Source organism: Larus michahellis, chromosome 8 (assembly GCF_964199755.1).
Source record: "Larus michahellis chromosome 8, bLarMic1.1, whole genome shotgun sequence".
NCBI classification, from domain to species: domain Eukaryota; kingdom Metazoa; phylum Chordata; class Aves; order Charadriiformes; family Laridae; genus Larus; species Larus michahellis.
Window position 1 is genome coordinate 54,425,293 of NC_133903.1, and position 27,342 is coordinate 54,452,634.

The window sequence follows — 27,342 nt, forward strand, 5'->3', positions numbered from 1 at the left end:
CACCCTGGCATTAGAGGAAGTCCAATCCCCTCTGTTTTGAGGGGAATGATGCTAATTTGAATCAATTCAGTTTTACAGTAAGGCAAAAGCAGACTCCCTAGTAGCACTGTAAGGCAACTCATTTTACCTACCCCCACTTGCTCCTAGATCTACAGTCTTAGACTGATTTACACCAGGTCCAAAAACTCAGGCTTGAAACTTCAAGCTTTTCCCAGTATACCTCCAGAAACTAGGAAATTTTTTAAATTATGGGCCCAGTAAAACAAATCCATTTTAAGTGAATTTCATACAGCTTAAATTCCACCTGTGCTTTGTACTCCATGCTGTCTAGGTGCCGCTGCCCACTTACTGCCGGCCAGCAGGAACCCTCACCAAACTGTACCTTTGCATGCTGCCGTCAAACCCAGAATGCAGAAATATGGGTACTGATCACGAAAACCACTCGTGTTTTATCAAACCCCAGACCACACTTGCTGAAAGGTCATACTGCACAAAATAATAAATGCCTGGTGAAGTGCAAGGAAGAAAAGAGCCCCATCCTCCATCAGCGCCGCTCGGGATATATAATAGCATCCGCAGAGAATTCACCTTTGAAACCAAAGCCCTCTGTGTGGCGAAGCAGTGTTGGAGATAAAGTGCACTTTGGTTGCAGGCCATGCTGTGCAGAAGCACTTTCAGCACTCCACCCAGGATACTCTCTTTGGACTCCGTCACAGAAACAGTCTGCAGTCAAAAGTAAAAGAGTTGCATGAGCAAAAATTAACCTCCCCTGTGTGTTTGGGTGCGTGTGTAAGAGAGAGAACAACTCCGCTGAAAAGCCCTTTGGCATGGAGAAATTACCCACTTAGCTGGGCCGGCGGAACAGTCACATTACTGAATCAGCCCCCAGGTAATGCAAACCTGACCCATGCGCTAAAGCCAGTGGAACGATGGTGCTTTCCACCCAATGAGGCTCTGACCTTTGGGGATCTTGTTCTACTAGAGGGGAAGTCTGTAGCTGGCCTCCAGGTGGATTTGTTCAGGTGGAAGGTGCAACCTTTGGGATTCCCGGGTCTCTCTGCAGCTCAGAGGCAGCTCTGGTAAGTCTGCTACTGCCCGCTTCCAGCCCGTGCCCAGGTTTCATTTGTACTGAAAACAGGGGACAAAACTGCCGTGTGTCCTGTCCTCGCTCATCTGTGGGGAGTGTGGAAATAGCTGGGCTGCGCACACAGAAACCTGGAAGCTTTCCTGCGCTGTGCAAATTAAGCATGGATACAGGATGGTGACCTGGAAGCCAATGACTCGAGGCAGCTTTGGGAAGAACTAGAGGAATGAGTTAGAATAGGGCTTGGAAATTTTTATAGTTCATTACTGAGTTTTTGAACAACCACTTCTTACACTGCAAAAAGGGAACAGCTTTCAAACAGCCTGAAGGAAACTACTGCAACGTAAAACCAGATCGTTACAGGCCAAGGATTAGGAGAGGTTATGACCACCCTTCCCGCTGCAGCGGGGGAGTTGAACAGTTCTGACGGCATTCAGGCGGTTAAGAGCAGCGGGAAGGTTTTGTTTAACAAAATGCTGCCAGGCCGGGTGATCGTAATGCTGTTACATCTCGTATTTTCTTATCATCCTTACCTGTACAACTATCTCTAGTGTATCCAAAATAATCAGATTTGCTTCCGTTGCAAGATTTCCATCAATAAGTGCCTCATGTTCTATCTCTGCCCTTGATCTAATCAGAGAAAAGAAAGCAGTAAAATTAATTTCTGATTAAGAAGTAGACCTACCTGTTTTCCAGTCAAAAATAATTTTCACATTAGCAGGAAAAACCCCAGTCACAATGCCTATATTTATTACTGGACAACACTACAAGGATATTTCAATGCATCCATTAAAAGGACAGGAAGACTTGTTTTTTTTTACATAAACAAACTTACACAGGATTTACGTTCATCATGCTAGGAGAGCTCACACTACTGTCTGACACCTCCTTACTCTCCCAGGAACACGGCAACAGTTTAGAATCAAAGTCCAACTCGAAACTGGTTTAGTAGCAACGTTAGGCATGCAACAGCACGACCAGGAACAGAAGGTATGGGTTTATGTTATAGGCCATGGACACAAGGTGGTGCCACACGAGCTTGTAGATCTGCGCCGTTGATCCCAGCAGCTAGACTGGTTGCAGCACAGAGCGCGTACTGTGAGGGTGCAGCCTTTCTCCGTTTAAGCTACATTATATTACAGTTCTTGAAGAATATCTTCCTTTCCAAGGGGAAAAAAAAAAAAAAAAAAAAAAAGGGCACGATTTTGCTGGTATATGCCAGGCACTCACTTTCCTGGAAAGGCTCACAAAGTTCATGCACCCACTCACGCCGGTGGCCCCAGCAATTCAGCAGCAACCACCTAATTTCAGTGGCACGAGCTGCATTTGGCAAAGATCCAGCAGTATATTTAAAGAGCCCAGCTACGGCCTGTCCTACAACAGGTGCCACCTCCAACAGACTCATGCCAGGCCAAATCACAGCGGGAGTGTGACCCATGGGAACTGACAAAATCCAAGCAAAATACACACCAAAGGGGACGGCAGCTGCCTCGGCTCTGGGACCTGTATTGCAGCAACCCTCCCCTGCCACACTCTGCTTCCTCTGGGAGCTGGGTCACACGCTCATTATCTACTCTTCAGGCTCCACAATATGAAGGCTTGGGGCCTGGCCTCACATAAAATAATATCATCTGCATAAAATAATACCACCTGCAATTAGTGTGCACAATTCTTGGTGCGAAAAGCCTTGCTTATTAGGTTTCAAAGGGCCAGACTCTACCTACACATGCAGGACACACTTGCAGTGCCACAGGAGCGGAGTGCGATGGACCCAGGTCACAGTAAGCAAGTATGGGTTAAAAAGCAGGTCTGTAGAGTTATCTAAGCAGGTTATTTTGTGGGGTGAGATACCATCCTTTGACCATCAAGGTACTCCACAGCATGTGCGTGAGGTCCTCCTGGGAAGAGGAGAGGACTCAGACCCAGTGCTGGCAGTGAACTGATGAGTTCTTCAGGCCAAATTTTAATCTGGTGTAACTTTGTCCACAGAGCTGGAGTTGTGCCAAGGTGAAATTTATCCCTACATCACTTCATTAGTAGGTCGAAACACACCGGTCACTTGGCTTTCCCAATACCTCAACGGGACTGGGGTCTCAGACAAGAAGTCACTCCTTGACATAACAAGAGATTACATTCTTGTGTCGGACAAAGCAATTAGAAGCTGTGAAGATGTACTTTCAACTTCAGGAAGCGTCAATGTCTTCAAGGGTAAAATTTGGCCTGCCCTCCACCTGGGCTCTGAGGACCCCAATCTCCAGTTTCTTCAGAGCTTTAGTTGGGCTGAGATCACCTTCCTAGGATTAGGAACATTTATTTTGCTGGGAGGATGGAGTCTGCAGGTAGCAATTTGAGGAAACAGAAAACGTGCACAGCAAAGCTCAAACACAACTCCTGAGCCCTCCAGATTAAACCACATCAAGAGAGGGCATTTTAAAGGAAACGGGTGTAATAAGCAAAAAGAGCTCATTCCAATCAGTTGCACACACACACTGAAAACTTCTGCCAAGCATCACAAACAATGCTGTGATGATTGAGTCTGCAGATGTACAAAATGGCGATTTAGAAGAACTGCACACCAATGCTACAGTACCTGGCTGGTTTGTGGCTTCTAAAAGCACAGCACATGTGGAAAAACAATCAAAGTGATGGATTAGGGCAGGAAAGGAAAGCGAGCTTTGACAACTCCAGAATGCTCTTATGGAATAAAGGAAATATGCCATGAGATATATATGCTATCTGTGAACACTGTTAATGGATCTTCTCTCTAAATTACAGCTTACTACAGGGTTTTAAGAAGGTAATGGATGGTACCAGTCTCTTTAAATCTCATTGTAAAATCTAAGAAAGCAAGGGCCAGTGGAAAAGCGAAGAGTTAGACAGGGCAGTGTTGGACTAAAAGCTCTTTGCACACTGCCAGCCCTGTTCCAACTGAGGCCCCAAACCTGCTCACACGAGAGCAAAGTGGACTGATGCCATTGACCTTCTACGGGGAGAGAGACCCTGCGTTCTCACAGGCACTGTCACATTGTTAACGTAGAAGGATAAGGCAGAGTTACTTGTCAAGCTTTTCTGTGTTTTGACGCCAGTGAGTCATATCCTTTCTCCATCTCAAATTCTCTTGACTTCCAAACGCGCTCCCAGAAGGACTTCTCTCTGCGGGATAATATTAAAACAACAGCAGTCATCTAATGCTAATTTTTTCGCATGGGTAGCAACTCTAGATTTGTTCACAAGTGAGAGGTGACAGCTAACTATGACTTCTTAGAGCCCAAGGCTGTGGCACTCACCCCTAATTCTGTCCCTGCTGAGTGGCATGAGAGGCAACTTCACTTGCAGCGGCTTTGTATGCAAGAGAGCAATCAGCAACGCAGACCACTTTGTGTGTTTGTGAGCTGCCACACGCCAGCACACACTCCGTTATCGCAGAGCTAATGGAGAGAGGCGGCTGAGACACTCAAATGAGGGAGGTAGCTATCAGGGCTGGTAAGAGAAGCACCTTCCCTGGACTATATAAGGAGCCTGGACGTGGCAATTCTCAGCAGTCTGACATTGCTGTCCGCAGCTGTCACACAGTAATGTTCTCAGGGTGGTGCCGGGACCCGCATTCCTACCTCACAGTCTTTTTTACATCTTTATTCTCACTGCTGGGAGGGCAGGGGAATTTCAAGTAATAAAGGCAATCGGGCCAGATTAAGAAAAGAAATACAAAGGTCCCCATTTCTCTGAAGTGATTCATTAATTATGGCTCTAAAATATTTACTCAGCTCAGCCCACAATGACTGGCAGAGTAGGAGACGAAGCCAAAGTTATGATTCTTGTCCTAACCCCTGGGCTGTCCTTCCTCCCAAACAACACAACAAGCAAAAATCATCCGAAGGTGCTTGTGACCCCAACTACTGGCTATTTCAAGCCTTATTAAGTTAGCAGAAATATCCAGGCGTTTTCAGAGCTATCACAGCAAGACCAGGCCGTTTGTTTTCCACTCTGATCCTTCCACAGGACATACTAGAAGGTGGCCCTGAAAGATGCCACACTGGAAGCAGTTCAGGCAAGAACACCCCATAAATGAGACGTGATCACACGTACACAAAAGCAATCAAGTAACAAACTGCCTGTAGATGTAAGTTCCATCTACAGGCAGGTTATTTAGGAAAAGCGTAGAGATTTTGCAGACCCAGTGAAGTATGCTGCAAACCGCAAACAGCTTTTTCCAGGGGCCCCTTTGCCTGAACGTGTTGATGGGCAGTATTCCACACCACAGACGGGTGCAAGTAATTGTTGGTGACGGGAGTAGCAGCTTTTGGAAAAAGGGGACAGCCCAGAAGACGTTACTTACCTAGCTGTCCTCTGCTTCTTCGGACCATTTCCTGCCTTGCCCCTATGCTTCCCAAAATGGCTTCTTCAAGTTTGGCTCTCATGTCTTTCGACTTCTTGAATGTCAGACTGTTCATTCTTTCAAATACTTTCTTGCCCTGCAAGTTGCAAATGAGACCATGAGGGAAGATTCTCTCAATCTGGGATATTTCCCAAGCATTCAATCTGGGATATTTTTCTACGCATTAACAACTCCTGCCTAAAGACATACAGTGAGAAAGGAATACAGGTTGTGCTGCTAGCTAGCTAATCTACCCAGACTCCAGCATCGCTACAGAAAACTCTCTTCTTGTTGATAGTAAGCAAAATGGCCAAGAGCTATCCCCTCTCCCTGCAGCAGCTCCCAGATGAGCGGCAAGCAGCGTAAACTGCTTCAGAAGTGAAACAAGGCGCAGACACTTGCACGGCTGAAAAGTAAACACGGAAAAAGGCTAGAGGTCACACAGAGACGTGCTTAGCCTTGGGATTTTGAATACAGGAAATACTTAGGAGAGAGCAGGAAATGCCTTTCTGCAGTCGTGTAAAGGATGGGGGTATAAAGTTCCATGGCAAGCCCTAGAAAGAACTTCAGGAGGTTTAAACAATATAGCGGTACCTTGTATTCAAAGCAGGATACGCAAAGATAAAGCAAATCCAGCAGGCGATTGAGCTGCAATACCGACAGGTCTGTGAACCACTTCTGCAAGACACTTTCATCCGCGTTCTTGAGCACCCACAGGAGACAGATCAGGAGGCTGCGGCTGGACTCTGTTGAGAAGGTGGAGTGCTGCCTGCCACTCTAAAACAGACAGGTCAAGACATTTGCCACACTGTCTTTCACACCCAAACACTTCAATCGTCACTAAAAGGATCTCCACCAGCTACCACCCCAGCCTAAATAATTACCAAATAGGAAGAGAAGGTGAATAGAAGGGGAATAATTTACTAACAACCAGGAGATACTCATTTCTCTTTCTCAACCCAACACATCAGTGGAGCCCAGAGATAATCAAGCCACAAGGGCGAGGCAGCAGTTTGAACCAAAATAATCACACTGTATGAATGAGTTTCCGTTCAGGCAGCAAACACCCATTTCCCTCAAGATGCCTTTAATAACCTGCAGCAAGTTAACAGTTAAGCAGAGGGGCTCTATTCATTATCCATTCATACATGTATGTATCAGTGTCTCACTTTACGTGCACATAAAACCCAGCAAAACGGGGTCCTGATGCAGGAGTAAAGGGAGGAGGTGGGAGAAATGGAAGGGCCTGCCTGCTACCGGAATCGGGATTCCCTCCCGGTGCAGAGACCAGAGGAAACGGCCCATTTATGTCTTCAGCTAGGTGGGACCTAGATGTGGTGGGAAACTTTGCTTAGGGCTTAGAGCTCATAATGACCATTGCACTTCACAGAGCTTTTATCAGATTGTTTCAGAAATAGAGAATCTTTATCAGAAAGAGAATTCTTCCATTTTCTGAGGTTTGTTGATTTTTATCCCTGCTTGGCATTTTCTTATACCCTCCCTGAGACAGGCAAAACAACACGCAAACGTGATTTGTTCCCCCTTGTCTTTCACCCTCTGCTTCCCTGTGTAACACCCAGCTGCAAACTGATATGAGTCCCTACCACATGATCAGCCCCACAGGACCTGCATGCGTAAATATTTGCTTGTTGACACAGATTGAGGGTCAAGGAATAGGGAGAGGTGGCTTTGTACCGATGAGGCGAGTAGAAAACTGCTGGGCCGGGTGAGCTGAGGGACCGATGTTCCTGCGATGGCCATGGCAACTGTCTGGCTTATCATGCTTCCACCCTCGCTTTCGTAATCATCAACGGCGACGCAGCTTGGCCTCCCTCGCTGATTGTGACTCTCTGCCGAGAAACACGTGCATCTAGTCAATCCCCACATCCAAAGTTTCTCTCCCCAGCCTCCCTCCGCAGTGCTAGTTTCATTGAACTGTCTGGGAATGCAAACTGAAAATCATCACGCTCATGGGGTCCTGCAAGCAAACAGGACTATTAGTTGAGGTCCTGCATAGCAAAGACAACAACAATTTTCAAATGCAACCTACGCAACCTCAGTATCCAGAACCCTTCTGAAAACAGACCTTTTGTCCCTTTGAATACTTCACTCCAAATCCTTACTTGCAGCTCTATTGTGTCATTAGACTTAAAGGATGTAGAAGACTACTCCAAATTCCAAACTATTCCAGATTGGACTCCCTGCCCTGATTTGAAAAAACCCACCTCTGCTGCTCCCCAGGACGCTTTGCAAAGCACCCTTGAAACGAACTGCTGAGAGCACATACGCAGAGGAAGAAGAGGAACCCTGCTTATCCTTTGGAACTGTTTTGCGAATCGTACAGTACGTGGGGTGACTTTTTAATCAGGTCAGAGACACGGAGGGATGTTGGCTACACATATACAGCAGCCAGCCAGATGCAAACTAAAATGCATTGCTATTTTTTTACTTCATGCAAACAAGTGGGCAAATGCAGCTTTTGAGTGTTAACAGTCACTGAAGATGCAGACTGCATTGATTTCACATCAATGGATGTGAAAACATGTCAAAGCTGTAATTCAGAAATAGAAACAATCTCATCTGGCAGTAAAGGCTTTTGTAGTTCCATTTTAGAACACAAACACTCGGGTCTTGTGAGCAGAGGAACGTATATTCAAAGCACAGAATATGAAATACCTGTAAAGTCATAAAGCTGAGGCACGGTTTCCATGATCACGCCAATCAGAGGTAGATACAGCATTGCCACCCGGGCCTTTACCTGTGGGTCAGCGTACCGCGGATCCGAGTCGTGACTGGACAGCAAATTGTGTACCATATTGATGACCTTCTTATGCAATCCAAATAAACTGTTAAAAGAGAGTTGGGTCACGCAGATTAGTTATTATCTTCAAAGCAAACTATACTTTGTAACTAAGGGGCTTCAAAAAAGAAAAAAACCCTGGGTTTTATTTTTAACTTCACGTATTACATGTATTCTTTGATCTCCCACGTATTTTGCAAACAGCTGGCTTTTCACTATGCCATGTAAAATGTACAAAAAATACCTTGCCGAGGTGCGCACCCAATATAATGTGAATATTCTCATATTTTCCATACAAAACCGAAGCCCCAACTACTGCTACGCTCAAGTATCGAGTCTACTAAAGACTGTTAGGAGAACTTATGAGAATACAGAAAACAGGGAGAGAAACTTGAGAGGACAGTGGGTTTAGTGAAACTATTCGTTGTGTTCTTTTTTTTGCTTCTATTGAACGTCATTTACAGAGAGAAAAGCCCTCCTAAGACAGAACATAGCTTTTATCAAACGATCAGGACATTTCTGCTTCAGTTCCCGGACCTCCCACATAATTATTCAACCAAATGAGTAGACAGGTCAATAATTCCGAATAGAAAATGTGAACGAAATGGAGGGGCAGAAGGAAAAATGGCAAAAAATGGCCTTCCTCATTATTAAGATGCAAACGACGGCAGGGCCCAAGCACCATCCCCTTCGGCAGGGCTCCCTGCCTGAGCCTACACGGTGAAAAAACACAAACTCCCCTGAATCTCTCAAGAACTCGCTCTGCTCCTTTCAGTTCCCTCAGCCACCACACAGAGGCCAAACTCTCTCAGAGCAAATAGCGGGTCCCCACGTAGCTATTTGCTTCTGTAGGCAAACCAGGCCAAGAAGACAACTTTACCCCATGCATGAAGCAGCCAAGGAAGCTCATACATTAGGCATTAGCAAAACATAAGCTCCAGTGTTCAGACCTGAGGTATTAAAACAAGTGCTGAATTTCAGGCAGTATCCACTTTACCTGAAAAGTAGAGTTGAGTCCTGGTTAAAAAAGACAAGAGGCTTTGACCGGATTGTTGGGGGTTTAAAACAATTAAAAAAGACACCAGTTAGGAGGACATTAGCTAGTTGTAGCTCCCCGTCTTTCCCGTGCTTTTTAATCAAGCCGTAATGAGATCCCACAATTGCTTGTTTGTGTAATTAGCGAGACCCTCAACAACTAGGAAGGAAATGTGTATTTAAGTGACTGGTTCTTTCAGATTAACGTTAAAGAAAAGTCTTTGTATTATTTTGAAGGAGTGGCACCTAAGTTGTGTTTCTAACAGTTCAAGGGAAACTATCCTGCCGGCCACAGAAACCGCATAAAGGGGAAACACACCCAAACAAAGCGGCACAATTCAAACCTAGGGATACATGGAGTTCTCTTCACTTTTCCAGAACAGAGCAGGTACCGTGGTGGATCGATCCATAGCAAAGAGGAGGAAATGTGGCCCACTAATCTTTCTGGCTGATAATGCGATGAATTGATCTTGCCACCCTCCAACCGCCCCCCCTGTTATCTCAGCCCTGGCCTGAATTTGTGTCAATACTGCACGCTTTTGGAAAACCGACTTTTGTTACTGAATAGAGGGCCAAATTCCGATTTTCTCACTCTGTCCCGTAACATCAGCCAATATGGGCAACATGGGCACTATGAAACGAGCAATACGAGTTAATAACCAAAGCACCACCGCGTTGTTTGCAGAGACAATCTGTTCGGGGTCTAGCTGCTTGGACTCACGCTCTGTAACTGCCCCATTCAGCTGGCCTCCTTCGTCTGCTCGCCAGACTGTCTTTTAGACTGGAAGTGCTCTGGAGGAGGACTGTGATGTAGCACAGAGGGATCTATCTAACGCACCACCTTCAGGTACCAGGGTACTGCAGTCTTTTCTGTCCAGCTCAATCCAAGGAGTTCTTACAAAATGGGGGAGCTAAAATTTAACATATTTTGCAAATGGCGCAAAAAGAGCAAGGACGGGACACATTTAAGGCTCTGTATCACCTATCAAGACCTAAGGCAAAGCTCTAACACAACAAGGAACTAGAAGGACATCCCTCTCCATTCCTCCTGCATGATAATGCAACTGGGAACAATTCTGAGCTTTTTCCAATGGTGCCCTAAACATTTTCATGGCAGGCATGTCTGAACCCCCTACTAATAACCCGCTGGTGATAGTATACGACTGTTAACATCTTCACATGCAAGGGAAGAGCAGATCCAAACAGACTGGTTTACTTTATATGGTGGATCTACCAGGGCAAATGCAGAAGACTGAAGCCTGAGAACAGCTAATAAGCTGCAAACTACAAGTCATTCTGGAAAACAATAAAAACCAAATGCATTGCCACCAAAATCCAGGAGCTTTGTTCAAAATGCATCTCCAGAACTGAACTGGTATCAGCGGGGCTTTTTCTGTCCAGACAAGGTCTGAGAGACGAGCTGTTTCCCCAGTGGACACCAGCAAGATCATGCTGATCGCTCCTTTGTGCAGCTGGGCAAAGATTCCCATCCTGGTCCGAGCTTAAGTGCTGAGAACGGCAAGGTGAGAGACCTCAAGAGGCAGGTAGGTGAGAACAGAAAGTTTGTGAAGAATAAGGGCAAACACGGTCAGAGACTGGACCTGCTTTCTAAGCACTGAGCAGGATGTTCCTACACTACAAAAAGATTTCTGCAGATGGTGTATATAGGTAAAGATTTGCTGTTTTTTTCCATTTCAGGCCAAACAAATGAGACTGCAGTGTGTTATGAACACATACAAGAAAATATTCTAATTTATGGCATCGCTTTCTTCTCCAAGAGGAAACAGAATGAATGTTTAACTCCTGAGACCTCTTGGTAAAGGGGCAGAATAAACCATGAATCACCAGCATTTGTCGACTCGGCTGATATTTTTGAGTCCACCTTGAGAAAAATGCCTGCGAGATAACTTAGGACTGTGGAAGCAATCAATAATTTCCATTGCAACCCATTTTAAAGAGGCAAGGCAGAATACAGCCCTAAATAACACAAGTAACAGACTGGATGTCAGGACTACAGGCTGCACTCCTACTTCAGAAAATTATTTGCTGCACAAGCCAGGCAAGTCACCGACCAACTCTGCATGCTTCACTCTATTTGTCTATTTATGTAACCAGCAGGGGCCTCATCAATGCATCATTTATGTTTAAAAAGAGCTGGGAGGACCACAGGCGAAACGCATTGTAACATTTAAAACCACCAGCAACAGAGACTTCCTAAATGTTGAAAATTATTTTCTTGTTACAACTGAGAAAAGCTATTTTCCCCTTAGAGCTCCAGCAGTGCCCCTGTGGCAGCTGGGGGCTCCAGCAGGAACCTCTTCCCCTTCTTCTCAGCTGGAAAAATGTGACTGAAATCATGTTTACGGAGTCAAAGCTAAGGAATTAAGAAATAGAAGGGTAGGGAGAAAGAAGAGGATTCTTAAAGAACTGGTTTCTTATCTTCTCAGCTCACAAATTTAAATCAATTCTGGCCGTGCCGTTTGCCTGGAATTACAGAAAACTCTTGGGGGAAAAAAAAAAATTGTAAAGATTTACCCTTCTGCATCAGGATCTAAAATGACAGCCAGTTCCGTTAACACAAGCCCGGCCAAGTAATGCTGTTGGCGGAAAGGCACAGACAATTCAAACATGTTTGCAATCTTCTGGTCTTGGACATTTGTGGAGAACCCAGAACTCTGTGAAAAAATCAAGTTTCAGACGTTGCATAATGAGGCCCCTTGGAACACAGAGTCAAAGCTTATCAAAGACAACAGAAGCAGTTTTCAGAATTAAAGACAATCTCACGTAAACTACCTTTTCCCTTTTTTGTTTGGATCTAGGCACAGCTACTTACGTTACATCCAAGCTCACTAACTCTTCTATTAATTGTTTGTTATTACCATCTTCCCACCCACAGGGCAGGCCTTAGGGAAGTTAAGCCAAATAACCTTTAAAAGTAGATTAACTAGTTAAACTTTTAACTCAGGTATGGACACTCTTATTCAGGCTAAAGAAGGTTTTAATTTGATTTGGTTTACGTAATTTTGCAACTAATTAATCCACTTGAATGACACACTTGCTAATTCAAATTACTTTTTCTGAGCAGGCCAGGACTAAGCTACAGTGCGCTAGAAAGATCTTTGTTTTGTAAGAAAATAGTAACGCTGGACAAAGCATTTTCTTTAATGGCTCATTTATGTTCACATGTTTGTCCAATATAGGAGGAGACTACATCCCTAAGGACAGTGTATGGTCACTACAAGGACAGTGACATGGCATTCTTTCTTCAGTAATAAAAGGTCAAAAGAAGTCAAAACCTATGTGGCAGGAAAAACTAATTTCTAAATAAACACTTCCAAAAAATATTAGTAACCAGAAGCTAAAAATACAGGTGATCCAACTGCCTCTCAGAACAAAGCTCAGCTTGCATTTCCACAAAGGATCCTTGTCAGAGCATACCTGAGAAGTTGCTGAAGACACAGATGGTGACGGAGATGCAGGTGGCGTGAGCAAGCTGCAGGGTAAATTCAAGGTGACGTAGTGCTCATGGCTGCAAATGATGCGAAGGAAGTCCAGCCTCAAAGACGCCAGGTTACTTGGATTTGTTAAGGAATACATCTTTGAAGACACCTGGCAAGTTTAGCCCATAAAAATGCAGTTAGCACCAAAAAGAGTATAAATGCAGCACGAGCCCCCCTGTCCCACCACTGCTCCCCAAAACCACTTCCAAAGCAAGAACTGAAGAGCTCGATATCATTAAATGATCACTTCCACATCACTTCTTTGTACTACAGATTAAAATTCTCATGTGCAGGAGCCATACACGTCCCAGCCAACAGCATATATATCAGTACAAGATGCATATAGCAGCCATATTTCTATAAGCAGATGAAGAACTATGTGCTTCACAGCCTACCGATTTCAGCAGGGAGTTGTGAGAAGCAGGACCACGCGGTGTGATGCATTATCAGGTCAAAGATGCAGGTTGGATAAAATACAGTGGGTGACAAAACTCAAATGCTATTGCTGTTCTTGCCCCTTATATAAACTGTTCTAGACTCTGTGGCAAAAATGAGTCTAAGCCTAAAGCTCCTGATACCTTGTCATCTGCTTTGTGCATAGCGTCAGCACGGATGTTTGTAGTCAAACGAAACTTTGTGATATGGAAATCACCAAGGTTCGAGGCGATTTCCCTGCCACAACACTGCAGATCAGCTTCCCAATGCATAACGTAGGGACCCTCCTTATGGGGGAGGAGACCTTGCGTCCTCAGAGGGATGGAAGGGGAGCTTGGTGATCAATATGATCATACACGGTCAACGTGTCCTGGAGAGACCCGCTGACAAACCATGATAATCTGAGCTCCCTCACAAAAACTCCTACTAATTTTTGATTAAATTACTCTGAACGTGGGGAGCAAAGGGAATAATTCTTCCTTCCTGCTGCATGTCCATTCACTCAAGGTAGTTACTCCTAATTCACATTTAAGAGTGTAATCGGAGAGGCGTAAACTCTAAATCATCACTGAGAACGCCTTGCTATCTTTAAAAAGGTCTGAATAGCAGAATTCTGTGTCCATACTTTACTGTCTGTCCAAAGGAAGTTAAGAGTAATAGGCTATGCCACGGTTCACAGTTAAGTCATAATATTTATCTGCATTCACCTGTTTGTAGCAGGTCTTAATAAGACCAAAAACAAATCCTCTGTCCATGATAGACAACAGGTCATTGAGGAAAAATGCAAGACTCGTGTTGAGCCTTTCAACCATTTCTGTATCCTAGAGAGAAGGAAGAGAAAAACGGGAAAGAAAACGAAGAAGATCACACTGTATGTTTTGAAACAATTCCTGGTCCAGGCACCAGCAAACAACGTGCAGGAGGTCTGGTGCCCGAGCTCTGACCAGGGTTCAGTTTAATTGTTTGCCATTACCTTCTGAAACCGAGAGACTATATCACCGGCAATTGTGCTGACCAAAGCAGTTACATCATCCATGAAACGCTCAGGAAAACGATTCTTTCGCGGCGCATCCAGTTTGTCAGCAAAATACAAATGATGCACCATGCTCTTCACCTATAGGAATATAAATTACAACAAAGTCACTTGCAGTTGTTGCTGTTGGTGTTTTAAACCATGGACTGTAAGGCAATAAAAGCAAGGTGTTTCCAGTTTGCTCACCATCAACTCGAAGAAGAACCAGGCCTGCTGTAGGGCTGCCTCCCGCACGCTCCCGCTGCACACAACCCACTGTAAGGCCAGCTCTTCATGAAAAAGCTACACAGATTCAAATCCAGAGTTAGCCCAAGCCTCAAGAGCAGCTCACAAAACAGTCCGCATGAGAAATGGTAGCACGGTCCATGGAAAGTATGGCAAACAATGAGGTTAAGCAAAATAAGTAACTGGGAACATGACAGCAGTGGTGGCATCCCTTAAAGAAATCCCCGGCTAACAATGACGGATGATGTTATGATACGTGACGTGAGAAACGCTTCACAGCATCTCGCTCCAAGATTGAATTCCAAGTGTCAAAAGAATTTTCCACCCACCCCCAAAAAAAAGTTTGGTGCTCAAATTAGTTTAGTTTAAAAGTCTACCTTTCTGCCTGGTCTGTTTTTTGCAGGAAAAAGGAGTAAAAAGTGGACATATAAAGCGATTTGTACAAAGACGTATATTTACTGTGAGAAAGGACTTAAAACAGTAAGAAAGAAACGTGGGGCTAAGAAACACCTTTTTGATTTCTTTTCTTGGGAGGACCAACCCACGGCCTGGACGTTGTCAGTGAGCACATTTTCATGACACAAAAAGTCAGGCATTTTGTCTTTCGGACATTGTTTAGGAGGATCTCGTCTCCTCTAAGGAAGCGCGCTTTCAAAGTAACTCCTATTCACTTTCTGGAGTCGCTTTGGATTGACACCCATGTAACTGAGTTCAGCACACATCCGTAACGCTGGCCGTCTAACACATTATAATTTTGCACACAAGAATGTATCATTTACATGTCTAGACACTGCAATTCATATTTTTCGAAAGCCAGTAATAAACTGGCTCCAAACACTATGGACATTAAATCAGACAAGTTATTCCTGATCGTTTTGTTCTTCCCAATTCAACGCTGTCAGAATACTTCATATTCACTACAGCCTGGGTATTCAGAGGTGCTAAGCAACAGCAGTTCCTAATGACCTCGGAAAAAAATCAGGCTATAAATAAAAGAATAGATTGCATCATGTTTTCAGAACGACTTGACCTCCCTGCCCCACAATATCAATTGTCTTCACTGAAATCTACCTTTTTAGTTGGTAATCGTCCTGTTAATGTTTGTAAGAAACTTGACGTCTCAGTGTGCGAAGACATACGATTACAACTTCGATCCGTAGCCTACGGAGTGGAGATGAATGAATGATGACAGGACATTAAAGTTTGCTGTGGATGGGTTTTGCAGCTCAAGGACAATGTACGTTTACAAAATACTGTTCCAACTGTAGGCTTTTACTATCTTTACACCTTTTTATGCATTCTTAAACTCTTATTCATTTACAGATTTGGTTTAAACAAAATGACAGTACTTCGTATCGTTTTAAGACATAGAGACTATTTTAAAAACTGCATGTTCTTATGCACAACGACACTTAATGCTGCAAAGCATGAAACTTTTTCATCATTGTATTTTATCAACATGCATATATCAGGGAAATCATACTTGTAATTTCAGTCCATACCTCTCAATCTACCAGAGACCGAGCGCGTGAGGATGTACCCCACAGCGATGCTGCTACTGGCACAGGGAAAGAGAAAACTGCTCCCGTTCTCTTCCCGATGGAAATAATTTGCCATGAGTGCAAGCGAACTCAGACTAAATGTTTCTGGAAGATCGATAAAATCGAAAGGAGGTACAGTTGAGAGGTACGTTCAAGGCAACCATGCAGTGGAAAGCAGCAGGCAATAGGGGCTAAATAAGTTAAGTCTTTCTGACTGAAGCTGCCATTAAGTTTTCATACTTTGCAACACAGGACAGACACAATTGGCCCTAGCAAGTCACTGGCTCCAGCACTCAAATTTACATGTTTTAAGAGAGAATTTTACAGGTGTACCAATTTTGGTTTAACAATATTCCACTCAACAGTCATGAAGGATTACTTGACGATGAATACTTAATGCTTGATGAAAATGGCAAAATGGTTCACAACATCAAAAGAAATGGCAAACATGGACAAAACTATGAAGCTGTGATTAATGTTCCCATTTAGAAATGTGCTCCACTTGAAGCTGAAACTAGTGTTAGAGAGAGAGAGAAAAAAGAAAAGAAAAGCAGTCACAGCATTTACATTTCACAGACCAGCAACCACCGAAATGAAAGAAAGGGACACGTTCACGCATTTGGAGGCTTTTCATGCAGTGTGGTGAGGTGGTAGGGGAGAAGATGCTAATTTATAAAAAAAAACTCACAAAGTTTTCAAGGAGTAAATGAATAATAAAATAAAAAAAAAAAAAACCAAACCACCAAAACCGGAGTGTACACCGAAGGAAAGATATTCTACAGGGAAACATCAGGGAAAACAAAGCCAGAAAAACCTCTACCGAAGACACCACCTGTGTTGACTCTGCACTTGGGCTGGGGTTGGATCCCCATGGGGCTGCTTTTGGACCACCAGTGTTTACCCAGGAATTGGAGCGGTCTAAACCCTGGGCATGTAATAGAAAGCAGTTGGGAAAGGAAAGAAATATTACATGTTGCATGCCACACAGTAGTCAAAGTTTAGTCCTTAAAAGCAATCAAACCGGGTACGCTGCAAACACATCACCCGTTAGCACTGTTACAGCAGCCTGAATTCTCAGGTGTCTGTCGAGACATTTTAGTCCAGAGGATTATGTTTTATAGCTCATCCCACACATACATCACATTAATACTGTCGACAGCTCTGGTCCAGCTTGTCCTATTGTAACTCTTGACATTCAAAAGCTACCCTCCTCCTGAAAAATCTCACTTTGATCAGTTTAAACCCATTCACTTCAGTAGATGGAGCCAGCCCAGATTTACAGTGTGACAGAGGAAAACTGGTGCACAGGCGTGAAAACCACAAAGGATGCTCTCTGAGGTTTCCAGCACTTTTAAGGTAGACTACGTATTAGCTCACAGTTTATAAACTCTACAACTGTCTATGGAAACGCTGAAGAATTCTGAAGAGACTGACTGTCAGCTCTCACAGGGTTTCCTGCTCATGGAATAAAAATCCAGCACTGCTGGCGGAGTAACCCTGTGAACAGGATTTCACACGGACATGTGGGGATTTTCTCTGGGCAGTGTGGCAAAGAGAGGAAAGAGCACATACCTTTTCTGGAACCAACCTGCTTTGCCAAGGAAAATATTTGAAAAAACATCCTGCTTTTTAAAAGCTCAACCTAGTTTGTACTCCAAATTCTACTCCTGCAATGGATCATATGGGCAAAATTACTGTGGATCCTTCCCCTCTCTCTCTGCTCCCTTCTCCTCTCAAGACACTCAGAAAGAAGAAAAGGAAAAGATTTAAACTTGTGTTTGTCACCCAGACTGCTCCCAAGTCAGGAAAATTCAGTGGGATGCAGTCGACTTCCCTGGGTCCCAGGAACCAGCTCTATCGGAGGCAGTTTTATAATGCCACAGCCAAACAGCAGCTCCTTATAAATTCCACACATCAGTTCCAACCCAAACCTGAGCGAGAGCTTTCACCCTAGGTTTTGGGCCAACCTGGGGCTTTTTCCCAATACATGAAGCAAAGGTGCAGCCCCTTTCATCACAGCCATTATCATCAGCTGCAAAGTCCACCAAGCCTAACAATCTGTTTCTCTCAGCAAAGAAAAATCCACCCCAAGGTTGAACCTCGCCTGAGAGCTGTAACCTGGCATTCGAACCATTAATCCACCGAGCTGTATGCAGAGTGCAGCAATGCTGTAATTTTACCTAAGACGTCCAATAAAAAAAAACCTGAACACACATAAGGAGAGTGCTTTAATCTCAATTACTTTTTGGAAGAAATAAATCAAAGCTCTCTGCCCTGCTCAGACCCATAAACATGCTTTATTTTGCTCGCAGTGAATTAAAGTCGAAAGGCCTCTGCAGAATGCTGAACTAAGCTCATGTTTTGTAAAAGCAGGTCTAATTTTGAAAATGCCTTTATCACGCTCACATTGCTGCTCACGAGCTTTCTAATCATATCACATTAGTTCTGAGGATAAAGTTAAACATATACTGCATTTGCAGAAGCAGAGAAAATTTTGTAAAAATCCCAAAAGGGAAAGATTCTTCCCTTTTCTTTGGAAAACAGAAGAGTATAACAGCTTCTTCTTGCTTGCCAGAGCCACTCAAAAGTTCACAAAACTGCCACTAAATTCTGTTCTGTCTCTGGGGTGCAACCTGCAGCTGGATCTGCGCAGGAACACAACACGTTTGTGAAAATCCACTGTCAGGGCGATGAAACTCCACAACCTTTTCTGGTTTTTCCCAGCACATCTCCAACATCTCGGGAACACTTGAAGCGTAAAATCTCACCATAGGTCTTTTTAGACACTTAATAAATTTGCTTTAGTACAGAATAAAACTTATGTGGCCACAATTCACAAATAAAGACAAAATAAGTGACATGCCTAAAACCTCCTCTATTATGAAAATAAAGAGAAATCTTCCAAATCCTGTGAAGGGGATGACTATTTGAATTTTCAGAATTAAATAAGAAGCTGATATAAAGGAGAACTAAAGCATCTTTACCAAACCTACAAATAGCCTAAAATAAAAAAAACAATACAGGACTGGACTCCGAAGACTTCCATCAAATAATAAAACACTGTTTTTTTTCAAAAGCAGAAAGCCTCCCATGACATATCCTATTTTGAAGCGCACATTCCCTATTCGGGTGCTTAAGTCATTACTTTGAGAAACAGAATGGGAATTTTTGCACCCCTTTACTCATTTCAGCGCCTCAAGAAGTGTCTTATTTTTGTCCACTGATATTAACAAGCAGAAATAGTTATATTCTACCAAAATTCTGTATAGTCAGACTGAGCTTAATTTCCGATGCTCAGTGCTCAGACTACCCTAAAGGAAACTTTCCCCTTAACAGTTATTCCCAGAATAGGTTTTTCATTAAAGCCTGAGTACATCTATAGAAGAAAATCTCTCTTAATTTTGTATTGTGACATTATTCACTAAGCCAGCACGTGTTAAATTTCTGATAGCCTGTGTAAATTCCATATGCACATTAGCGCCTATGGCATTTCACAAAAGGTCAGGGTTGTTTAATTAGCAAGATATTGAAGTGGTCTTTAAAATATTTTAAGACTTCTAAGTCCAAACTTTGATGTAAGAAATAATGATTTCCCTACCCACACTTCCTCAGTCTCTTATTCGGTCAGCAAATTATGTTGTTATTCAGTTAAAATTGGTAACCTCTTTCGGAAACTATGTTTTTGTTGCTTTTATAAAAGCCGGGACCAACCAGTGCCAAGCCTGCCTGGTCCGGCTGATGGCTTTATTAACAAATCTTCCAAAGGATCGAACACAACAGCTCTCTGAAAGGGCTCAGGAATACATCTGTGCTGGAAGAGTGAAGGGTCACAGGCGGGAATGCATCTCATCTTGGCCTAAGTTACCACAGTTTGAAGATTAAAAAAAGAGACCCCCAAACAGGCTAAGGCACCCCTCTCAGGGAAGGGAATTACCAACACAGCAGATTTGCCCTGGCTCATCCCACCAATTTTAGGCACAAACCTGAAGTGCTGAAATTGGGACCGTAGCAGTCCTAAGGACTTGGAAGTCAGCAGAGAGGGAGAGGCCCTTCTGCAGGAGATGCATATCCTGAGCCCTTCAGAGCCAAAGTAAGACCCTGCCAGATGCTCTGCACTAATGTACCCACACTGGAAAGCCACTTTTAGGTGTGGGCAGCCAGTGTGGGTGCGGAGTTAGCACACCATAAACTCACACTGCAGCTCAGCTGGCCAGGCCACAGCTCACTCACTAACCATCCGAAATCCTCTCTGGCCCATGCAGGGACTAGGAACATTCCTGCTGTGCGCAAGATACCTGCTCTGGACAAAAGTAGTAGAGAAAGCATCTGAGCAGCCGTTAGTGCTGAATGCAGAGGAGAAGAGAGAGTTTTGGTTTGGGAGGCAAGAGTGGGATCACGGGGTGGCAAGCTAGGGGATGCAGGGCTTGGGGAGACATAACAGAGCTGGTCAGAGGATACGGCTGCTGGCCATGTGAAAAGTGAGGTTGTAAAACCATTCTTGACCTACTCATCTTGGGGAGACAAGTCCAGAAGGACTCTTGACCCTGGCCACCACACTTGTGGAAGCAAAACTGCCAGGATGGTCTCCAACAAGTCAGAGAGATCAGTTACTCTTTTTGAGGAACGGAGTTTCAGTAGTGTTATCAGCAACTGCCAGAAAAAGTCTGAGAAGGGGCCATTAGTAAGGACATCTTTTCATAGGAAAAAAAAAAAAAAAACAGAAACTTCCCCGTTATTTCTTTAAAGATTAAATAAAAGACGCTGACGTTCCTGTAAGACCCTCAGCAGCGCATGCGTACCTTACTGCCAATGATCGAGCGAACTTCATCATCTGGCGAGGTGGGGGTCCCAGATATATCTGGGTTGCTGTTGCTGAGGCTCCGTGAGCGGTTCAGGTTAAGGCTGGCCGGTCGGACAGCAGATCGAGCCATGGTGGCATAATGCACTGATCCCCCTAAGCCACCGGGACCTACGGTGGCGTATGAAAGAACACCCTGTTAGACCATCAGTCAGAGCCTTGATCGCATGCTGCTTTACACCAGGCTGATGCACCGAACCCTTCGGATAAGCAGCGGGTCTGGCCCGTGAGGAAATCTTCCCTATGCCTTCCCCTCCTGGTTCTCCAAGGCAAGCAGCAGGGAGAAAGGGATAGGATTAAAAAGCACTTCTATCCACTGATCTGCGGGAAGCAGGAAGCTCCCTGTGGATTTAGGCAGCCAGCGTGAGGTACGTCTTTAGCTAAAGGGATATTTTCCAGACCTCAGACTCAAAAACCACTGAAGGACTGGGCACAGTTTTAAGCACACAACCTTTCCAACGCCTCTCAGCGGTTTGCCACTCCATGCGAGAAGCAAGTGCTGTGCACAACAGTCCTTCCAAAGCCTAGTTTTCTGTGGCTGTCATTCACAACATCTCTTCCCCCATGCAGATATATGCCTTGTTCTCAGCAGGGGTGGAATGAATTTGTTTCCCTCCTGTACCCAGACATGTGTTTTCAAGTATTTCACATTCCTTTGCCAGTGTTTCAACTTTTGATGGAACTGGATAAAAGTACAAAAGTACTAGTGAAGGAGACTGGGAAATATGACAGGGCAAGAGTGTACCACATCTGTCTAACTTGCTACAGAAAGCAAAACTTAAAAAAACAGTATTTTGCCATAATTTAGTTTTTCAGCAGTGACACTGTTATTTAAGATCATCAAATAGTTAAATTTCTGACATGGCTAACTGTAATTAAACTCATCTTGTAAATGGCTACACTGGATCATAAAGAAAGTTAATAACAAGGCTTGGCAGGGAACCAGCCATGCAGTTGGAGCTCAAGAGCACCTGCCAGCAAGCAATTTCTGCTCGCTTTTAACAAACCGTGACTTGAAATAAAATGAAAAAAGAGCTACCTGGTGATGGTGAGTTGGGATAGGTATTTGGTAGGCGAAAAACATAATAAATATAGGAAGCAAGAAGGCTGTTTCTGCCATGCTGGTCCTGGTTTCCATCCAAGTTCTTGTGAAGCCTGTTGATGATTGATGCCATTGCTTCAAAAGACGCTTGGCCCAGGTTAACTGAAAGTAATAAGCGAGGGGTTAGTTTTAGACTGCAGCAGTACCCACGAGCAAATCCTAAATATGCATTTCATCCACCTTCTAAAGGATAAATGGTGAAGGTTGTTAGAGAATAACAAGCATTTCTGATGAAAAACTGAACCTGGTATTCAAACTAGGTCTAATCAACAGCTTGACAGGAAGACAGGTGTTGCAGTGATAAGCTTCCACTTTTATTAATAACAAATTTAATGAATTTAGGTCTGACTTCTGGAATCAGACCAACTTTGGTCATCGGCTGCAATGGTGACAAGATCGAGTCCTTGTTTAATTCATGGATAATACCCTTTGGATATTTATCATACTTTTCTTAGTTAATTATTTCCTTCATTTAAGCCATAGCCAAAATATAAGCTGTATCAAAAAGAACAATTCCATTCTCCTTTGGAAAAAAAAAAATCTGTTCTAAAAGTGAGCACAGAATTCTACACATGGACCTAGGTAGGTATTCTAAACAAATTAGGAATGAAGCAGGCTGCAGCTGGAGACTGTAAGTCTTACTTTTTTAAAAGCTATATGGTAATGTGCTCAATGCTCCATACAGACAAACTAAACCAATACAGAACACTTAAAGAGTGGAAGACCCTTAAAATATAAAATAAAAATTCAAGCAAAATTCTTCCCCCAAAAGGTAACCTTTCTCAAATAAACAATTGCTATTTTTAAAGCAGTCTTAGATACTTGTATTCCATCATATCCAACTCAAGTTTCCTATGAAAAATCCCAACTGCTATTTTAAACACTGAGGATCTAATTCTGACTTCCACTTGAGATTTTTTGTACTGTCCATAACAGGGAGATAAAACAGGAGGGATTATTCATGCTGACAACATCAGATCCACAACAGCGACAGGAATATCCAGCATCTGTATCTTCTTATCTTACCTACTTCAAGATTTTCCAAGGTGACTAGTAAGGTTGAAATTCTTAGTTTCTGAATGTCAGTATGGAGACAAAGGTGTCTCTGGGCTCCAGTGCTAAGAAAACGCTGAGCATCCAACTTTGAGACACCCTTTCTGGTGTCTCAACTTGGGCACCAAATTACTAGTCATTCTTGAAAACCTCTGTATTAAATATTGCTCCTGTGTGCACCATCACTGGTCTGGATGCCAGCGTGTTTTATTTTGAAGATACATGGTATATTAGTAGCACTAAAATAAAGCATAAAAATGGACTTTTTTATTTCTACATAAATATGATAAAATTGGAAGTGTCAAACTTTCAGCTATGTAATTCTCTATAAAACTTAAATAGAATACCTATTTGGCCTGCAATGACAGGAGGTCTTACTACCAGAAGAATCAGTTTGTCAAGCAGGAGATGAAGAAATCGCACTACCGGCTCCAGTTGAGAGGAATTTAAAGCTGAAATGCTGCTCTTCAGTTCGTTTTCCAAGTTGTTTTCCATAATTCTCATGTCTCCTATTCGCACAGGGAACATGTGCTCATCCAGAGCATGGACAAGTGCAAAGAACTTGTCAAGATAAGGGTCCTATACACAAGCAAAAAAACCAATAATCATCGAGAAGCTCCAAAAAGTAACTCCATTTTCTATGAATTTTACCTCATAGATGGATTCTCTCCCTCATTCTTCTATCTGACCATTTAATCTCACAAAATTAGCAGAAGCTCAACATCTTTGAGAGCTCTGCACATATGTCTAATTCAAGTGAAATGGCCCAATGTTCAGAAATCGTCAGGGCAAAACTAGAGGACCCACAGACTGTGTATTCTTAGAAAAACAGACAAAAATGCACTAAAATCATGTTACTATTTACAGCACAAATAAAATACACAAAAACCATCAAAATGACATACTGGGAATTAATAAAACAAAAGTTGAAATGATTAGTCAAAATGAACGTCATCTTTCTTTTCAGATCAAAGAAAGGCAGATGAAAAAATCATGGAGAAACAAAAGAGGCAGAGGGGAAAATGGAAAACAAGAAAACATCATGTGCCTGGGCTGTACGTTAGACCTATTGTATTAAACACAACAATCTGAGGTCTGAAAACACTGTTGGCCATTCACCCCTGTGAATAAAGGCCAAACTACTTATATTTTTAAGCAGAACTTCTCAAATATACTCACAGCAGAACGAGGAATAACAGGCCTGCTGGCTCAGAACTGAAAATGAGATCGTAATTTCACTACACGTAATTATTATTCTCTTCAAGCATCAACTTTGACAGCATTTCAACTGTCAAAAGACTCTTTTTATTACAATGACTGCTCCTATCATTTACCTGAGTATGGAGGGATGATACAGCAACAACTTCTACGTTGAAAACCCCTTTGTGGTTATCCACCCACTTCATTCCAGGGAGTGGAACCTGCAGGTTAACAGAAAGATGAGTGGGGACGCGACAGAAAGCAGAGCTAAGGCACTTCTAACTACAATTGCCATTTCTTTCCATTTTACTGTCAGATCACACGCGCGTGCCCACACACAAACACACATCCCTGTCTAAACTTAACAGTATTTAAGAAATAAACAACCTAAGAGTTAAAAATACACATGCCCCCCCCACACACTGCTATGTACGCATGCATTCTCTCACTTCTTAAGCGCAGTATTCTGCTGGTTTTCAGCACAAAGGACACTCACCTCTGGAGAAAGCACTGAATAAGCCTGTGGTGGTTTTTCCAATGAAACAGGTAGGCAGAACTGGCCAGTCTTTAACCGTCCATTTTGAAGCATCGGTATCCACTTTAAGGAGAAGGAATTAATACAAGAAAAAACAAAAAGACACACTTCTTAAGGTTTTCTTGAATTTTGCAGGCTTGACTGTCAAATTTTCAAATTCTGCAACGGCGTATGAGTTGACAGTGACGCCAAACGAATCACAAACAAATGCGTTATGGATACACCCGGCGCTGAAAAACAGAAAGACTGAAAGACACTCACGGTGTATCCAACTGGAGTCTCCAGGGGAGTGTTTTGTTTTTGTTGGCAACTGACGTGGTAGAAAGTAAAAAGCAGGTGGTGGTGATCAGTTAAAGTGGCTGGAAGCTTAATCTTGATTTCCTCATGAAAATCAGGCGATCTGCGCAGAGACCAGACCCTCAGCTGAGTCATCAATACAACCAGCGTGGTTAACTAGCTTATGCTCGAGACTGAATCCTTTGAGTTAAAGTATCTGGAGGGAAGGAAGTATATGGACTATCCCAAGGGATTAAAGCTTCACTTTCTGACCAACAAGGACGGGAAAAACTTTTGAGTATGCATTTACAGCCCACAGAAAATGAGAGCGGCAGCCCCCACCTCACACAGGCACTCTGGACTGTGCTGCTCCCCGTGAGCAATGAACTCCTCTTGTCTCAAGGTGGAGACTGCCACAACCCCAACCAGCAGGACAGGATTCTCCCCCCGGTACATCTCTCCCCAGGATTCTCTCCCCGGTACATCTCTCCCCAGTACAGCTACCAACACTATTAACACGTAAGCGCCAGATTCCGCACTCCTTACCCCAGCTGCAATGAAATTATTTTCAAGACCAAGCATTTCCAATTTGTTAACTAAAGACTAAAAGGCTCCAGCAAAATAATGAAGCACGTGCTAATACGAGTTTATAACGTAAATCTTCGTGACTACTAACTTGAGGCTTGTACTTACAGCATCTGCTGAGCTGGGCTACGTGCTCAGGATCACAGCCCCTGACACAACGCTGATTTCTACCAGAGCAAACAAAGACTCTGGCTCCTAGTCATCACAAAACTCTAACGACAGTATCAATTGACACTGCAGTTGTTTTGAGTGCTGTGCAGATCGTCACTGCTAAATAATTAACACTGAGACAGAGTCGCTGGTGAGTTACTCTACTTTCACACCGGTAAAACTTCCTTTGGGTGGAATCATACTATCCATGTGGGGCCATGTCCTTTCACAAGGGGCCATGTCCTTTCACAAGCTGCCATGTGTTTTACCTGTTGTGATATACTACAGCTGTGTACGCTTCTTTGGAAAACTCGGGACAGCTAGATTTGCCAAAGATGACCTGCAAAAAAAGAAAAAAAACAACACAGAAATCCCCCTGTAAAACTGTGCCAAGAATTTGTTCCATAATCCCCCAGAGACATTCACAGCTCCACTCACCAGCCTGGTACATCTGCTTGTTACATGCCCCTTCACTTACATTCAACATTTTACTTAGTTACTGGAAAGTTCGCTATTTCAATAATCCCAGTTAAGCATGCACACAGATATGGCTGAAGAATCGATGAACGTAACCACCCCTACGCAGATCTTCACCATGTGCTGATCAGTCCTGGCCCTGAACACAAGTATAATTATCACCTTTGATTTTTTGGGCATGGAAACAAAGATGCTATTCCAAAGAGAAGGATGTCCACTGCAAACATCTCAGGTTAAAATACTACTACTACAGTGTTACTTTGCAAACTTTGCAACAATACAAATGTGCTCTTTGTTCTGAAATATTGTAATTTTACATTCCCCCAAACATGTTATTTTGGAATGTATTTCAGCAGGGTTTTCTTTAACAAAGGGGTTTTATGACTGCAACATGTACCCTGCCTTATCGGTATGCAGCATTCACCCGGAGCACAAAGTACTTCCCTCACCGGCATAGCATTGCTTGGGTCCTCTCCATACATGAACTGGACTTTGACAGTGATGTTCCTGGCAGATCCCTGGCGGTTGGCGAAATTCAGGCTCTGAGGATAGACATAAAGGAGATTCCTGCAAGAGACAAAGGCATCAAGTGAGCATCTCCGTGTGAGAATGAGAGGGTTCACACCTTTATTAACGCTCTTATTTAAACCTCTATGGAAACACGCAGAGAGTCAACGTGAAGGGTTTGACATTTTCCATTAGCCAGATGGTCTTCTCTTCAACATAAGTGCGCACCCACACAAGCAGTTTGAGAATGACCCCTTATTTCAGATATCAAAAATCATAATTTTTTTTAATTGCCATCATCTTTTGAAATGGTTCCTGTTTATAAAGGTACCTGAAAAATACATCTAGAAATTTAACAGTGATTCTACAATCCAAGAAGTCAAACTGGAAAGAAAACACATGAATAGAGCAGCACTGAGAAGTGTTTATTTGTTCAACACAGAGTGGTGGCTTCTGTTAAATACCTTCCTTCTTGTGACCTGTCTTTTTTTTTTTTTCTTCTTTTTTTAAATCTCTTAACATCATGATGACTTCAGGTTACACCTCTCCTCTGAAAATGGATTAAGCTAAA

General features: G+C 43.3%; 1 protein-coding gene across 14 annotated transcripts in view; it reads right to left on the minus strand.

Moving 5' to 3' along the window:
- DOCK7 (dedicator of cytokinesis 7) overlaps positions 1-27,342 on the minus strand; it is a 107,857-nt gene that overhangs the window by 19,998 nt on the left and 60,517 nt on the right. For 2 of the 14 annotated variants that reach the window (XM_074597849.1, XM_074597848.1), the window contains exons 15-37: positions 26,714-26,831; positions 26,057-26,127; positions 25,038-25,176; positions 24,738-24,839; positions 24,376-24,462; positions 23,389-23,620; positions 21,926-22,090; positions 20,828-20,997; positions 16,861-16,953; positions 15,559-15,648; positions 14,449-14,544; positions 14,203-14,343; positions 13,937-14,050; positions 12,733-12,903; positions 11,830-11,969; positions 8,136-8,305; positions 7,155-7,309; positions 6,054-6,236; positions 5,421-5,556; positions 4,141-4,237; positions 3,675-3,692; positions 1,618-1,714; positions 589-723 (exon numbers count right to left, since the gene is read on the minus strand). In XM_074597849.1, the coding sequence (XP_074453950.1) occupies positions 589-723; positions 1,618-1,714; positions 3,675-3,692; positions 4,141-4,237; positions 5,421-5,556; positions 6,054-6,236; positions 7,155-7,309; positions 8,136-8,305; positions 11,830-11,969; positions 12,733-12,903; positions 13,937-14,050; positions 14,203-14,343; positions 14,449-14,544; positions 15,559-15,648; positions 16,861-16,953; positions 20,828-20,997; positions 21,926-22,090; positions 23,389-23,620; positions 24,376-24,462; positions 24,738-24,839; positions 25,038-25,176; positions 26,057-26,127; positions 26,714-26,831 (2,920 nt within the window). Of the gene's footprint in view, positions 1-588; positions 724-1,617; positions 1,715-3,674; positions 3,779-4,140; positions 4,238-5,420; positions 5,557-6,053; positions 6,237-7,154; positions 7,310-8,135; positions 8,306-11,829; positions 11,970-12,732; positions 12,904-13,936; positions 14,051-14,202; positions 14,344-14,448; positions 14,545-15,558; positions 15,649-16,848; positions 16,954-20,827; positions 20,998-21,925; positions 22,091-23,388; positions 23,621-24,375; positions 24,463-24,737; positions 24,840-25,037; positions 25,177-26,056; positions 26,128-26,713; positions 26,832-27,342 lie in introns of all 14 variants that reach the window. The other 12 variants (XM_074597851.1, XM_074597850.1, XM_074597857.1 and 9 more) reach the window with 9 other exon arrangements.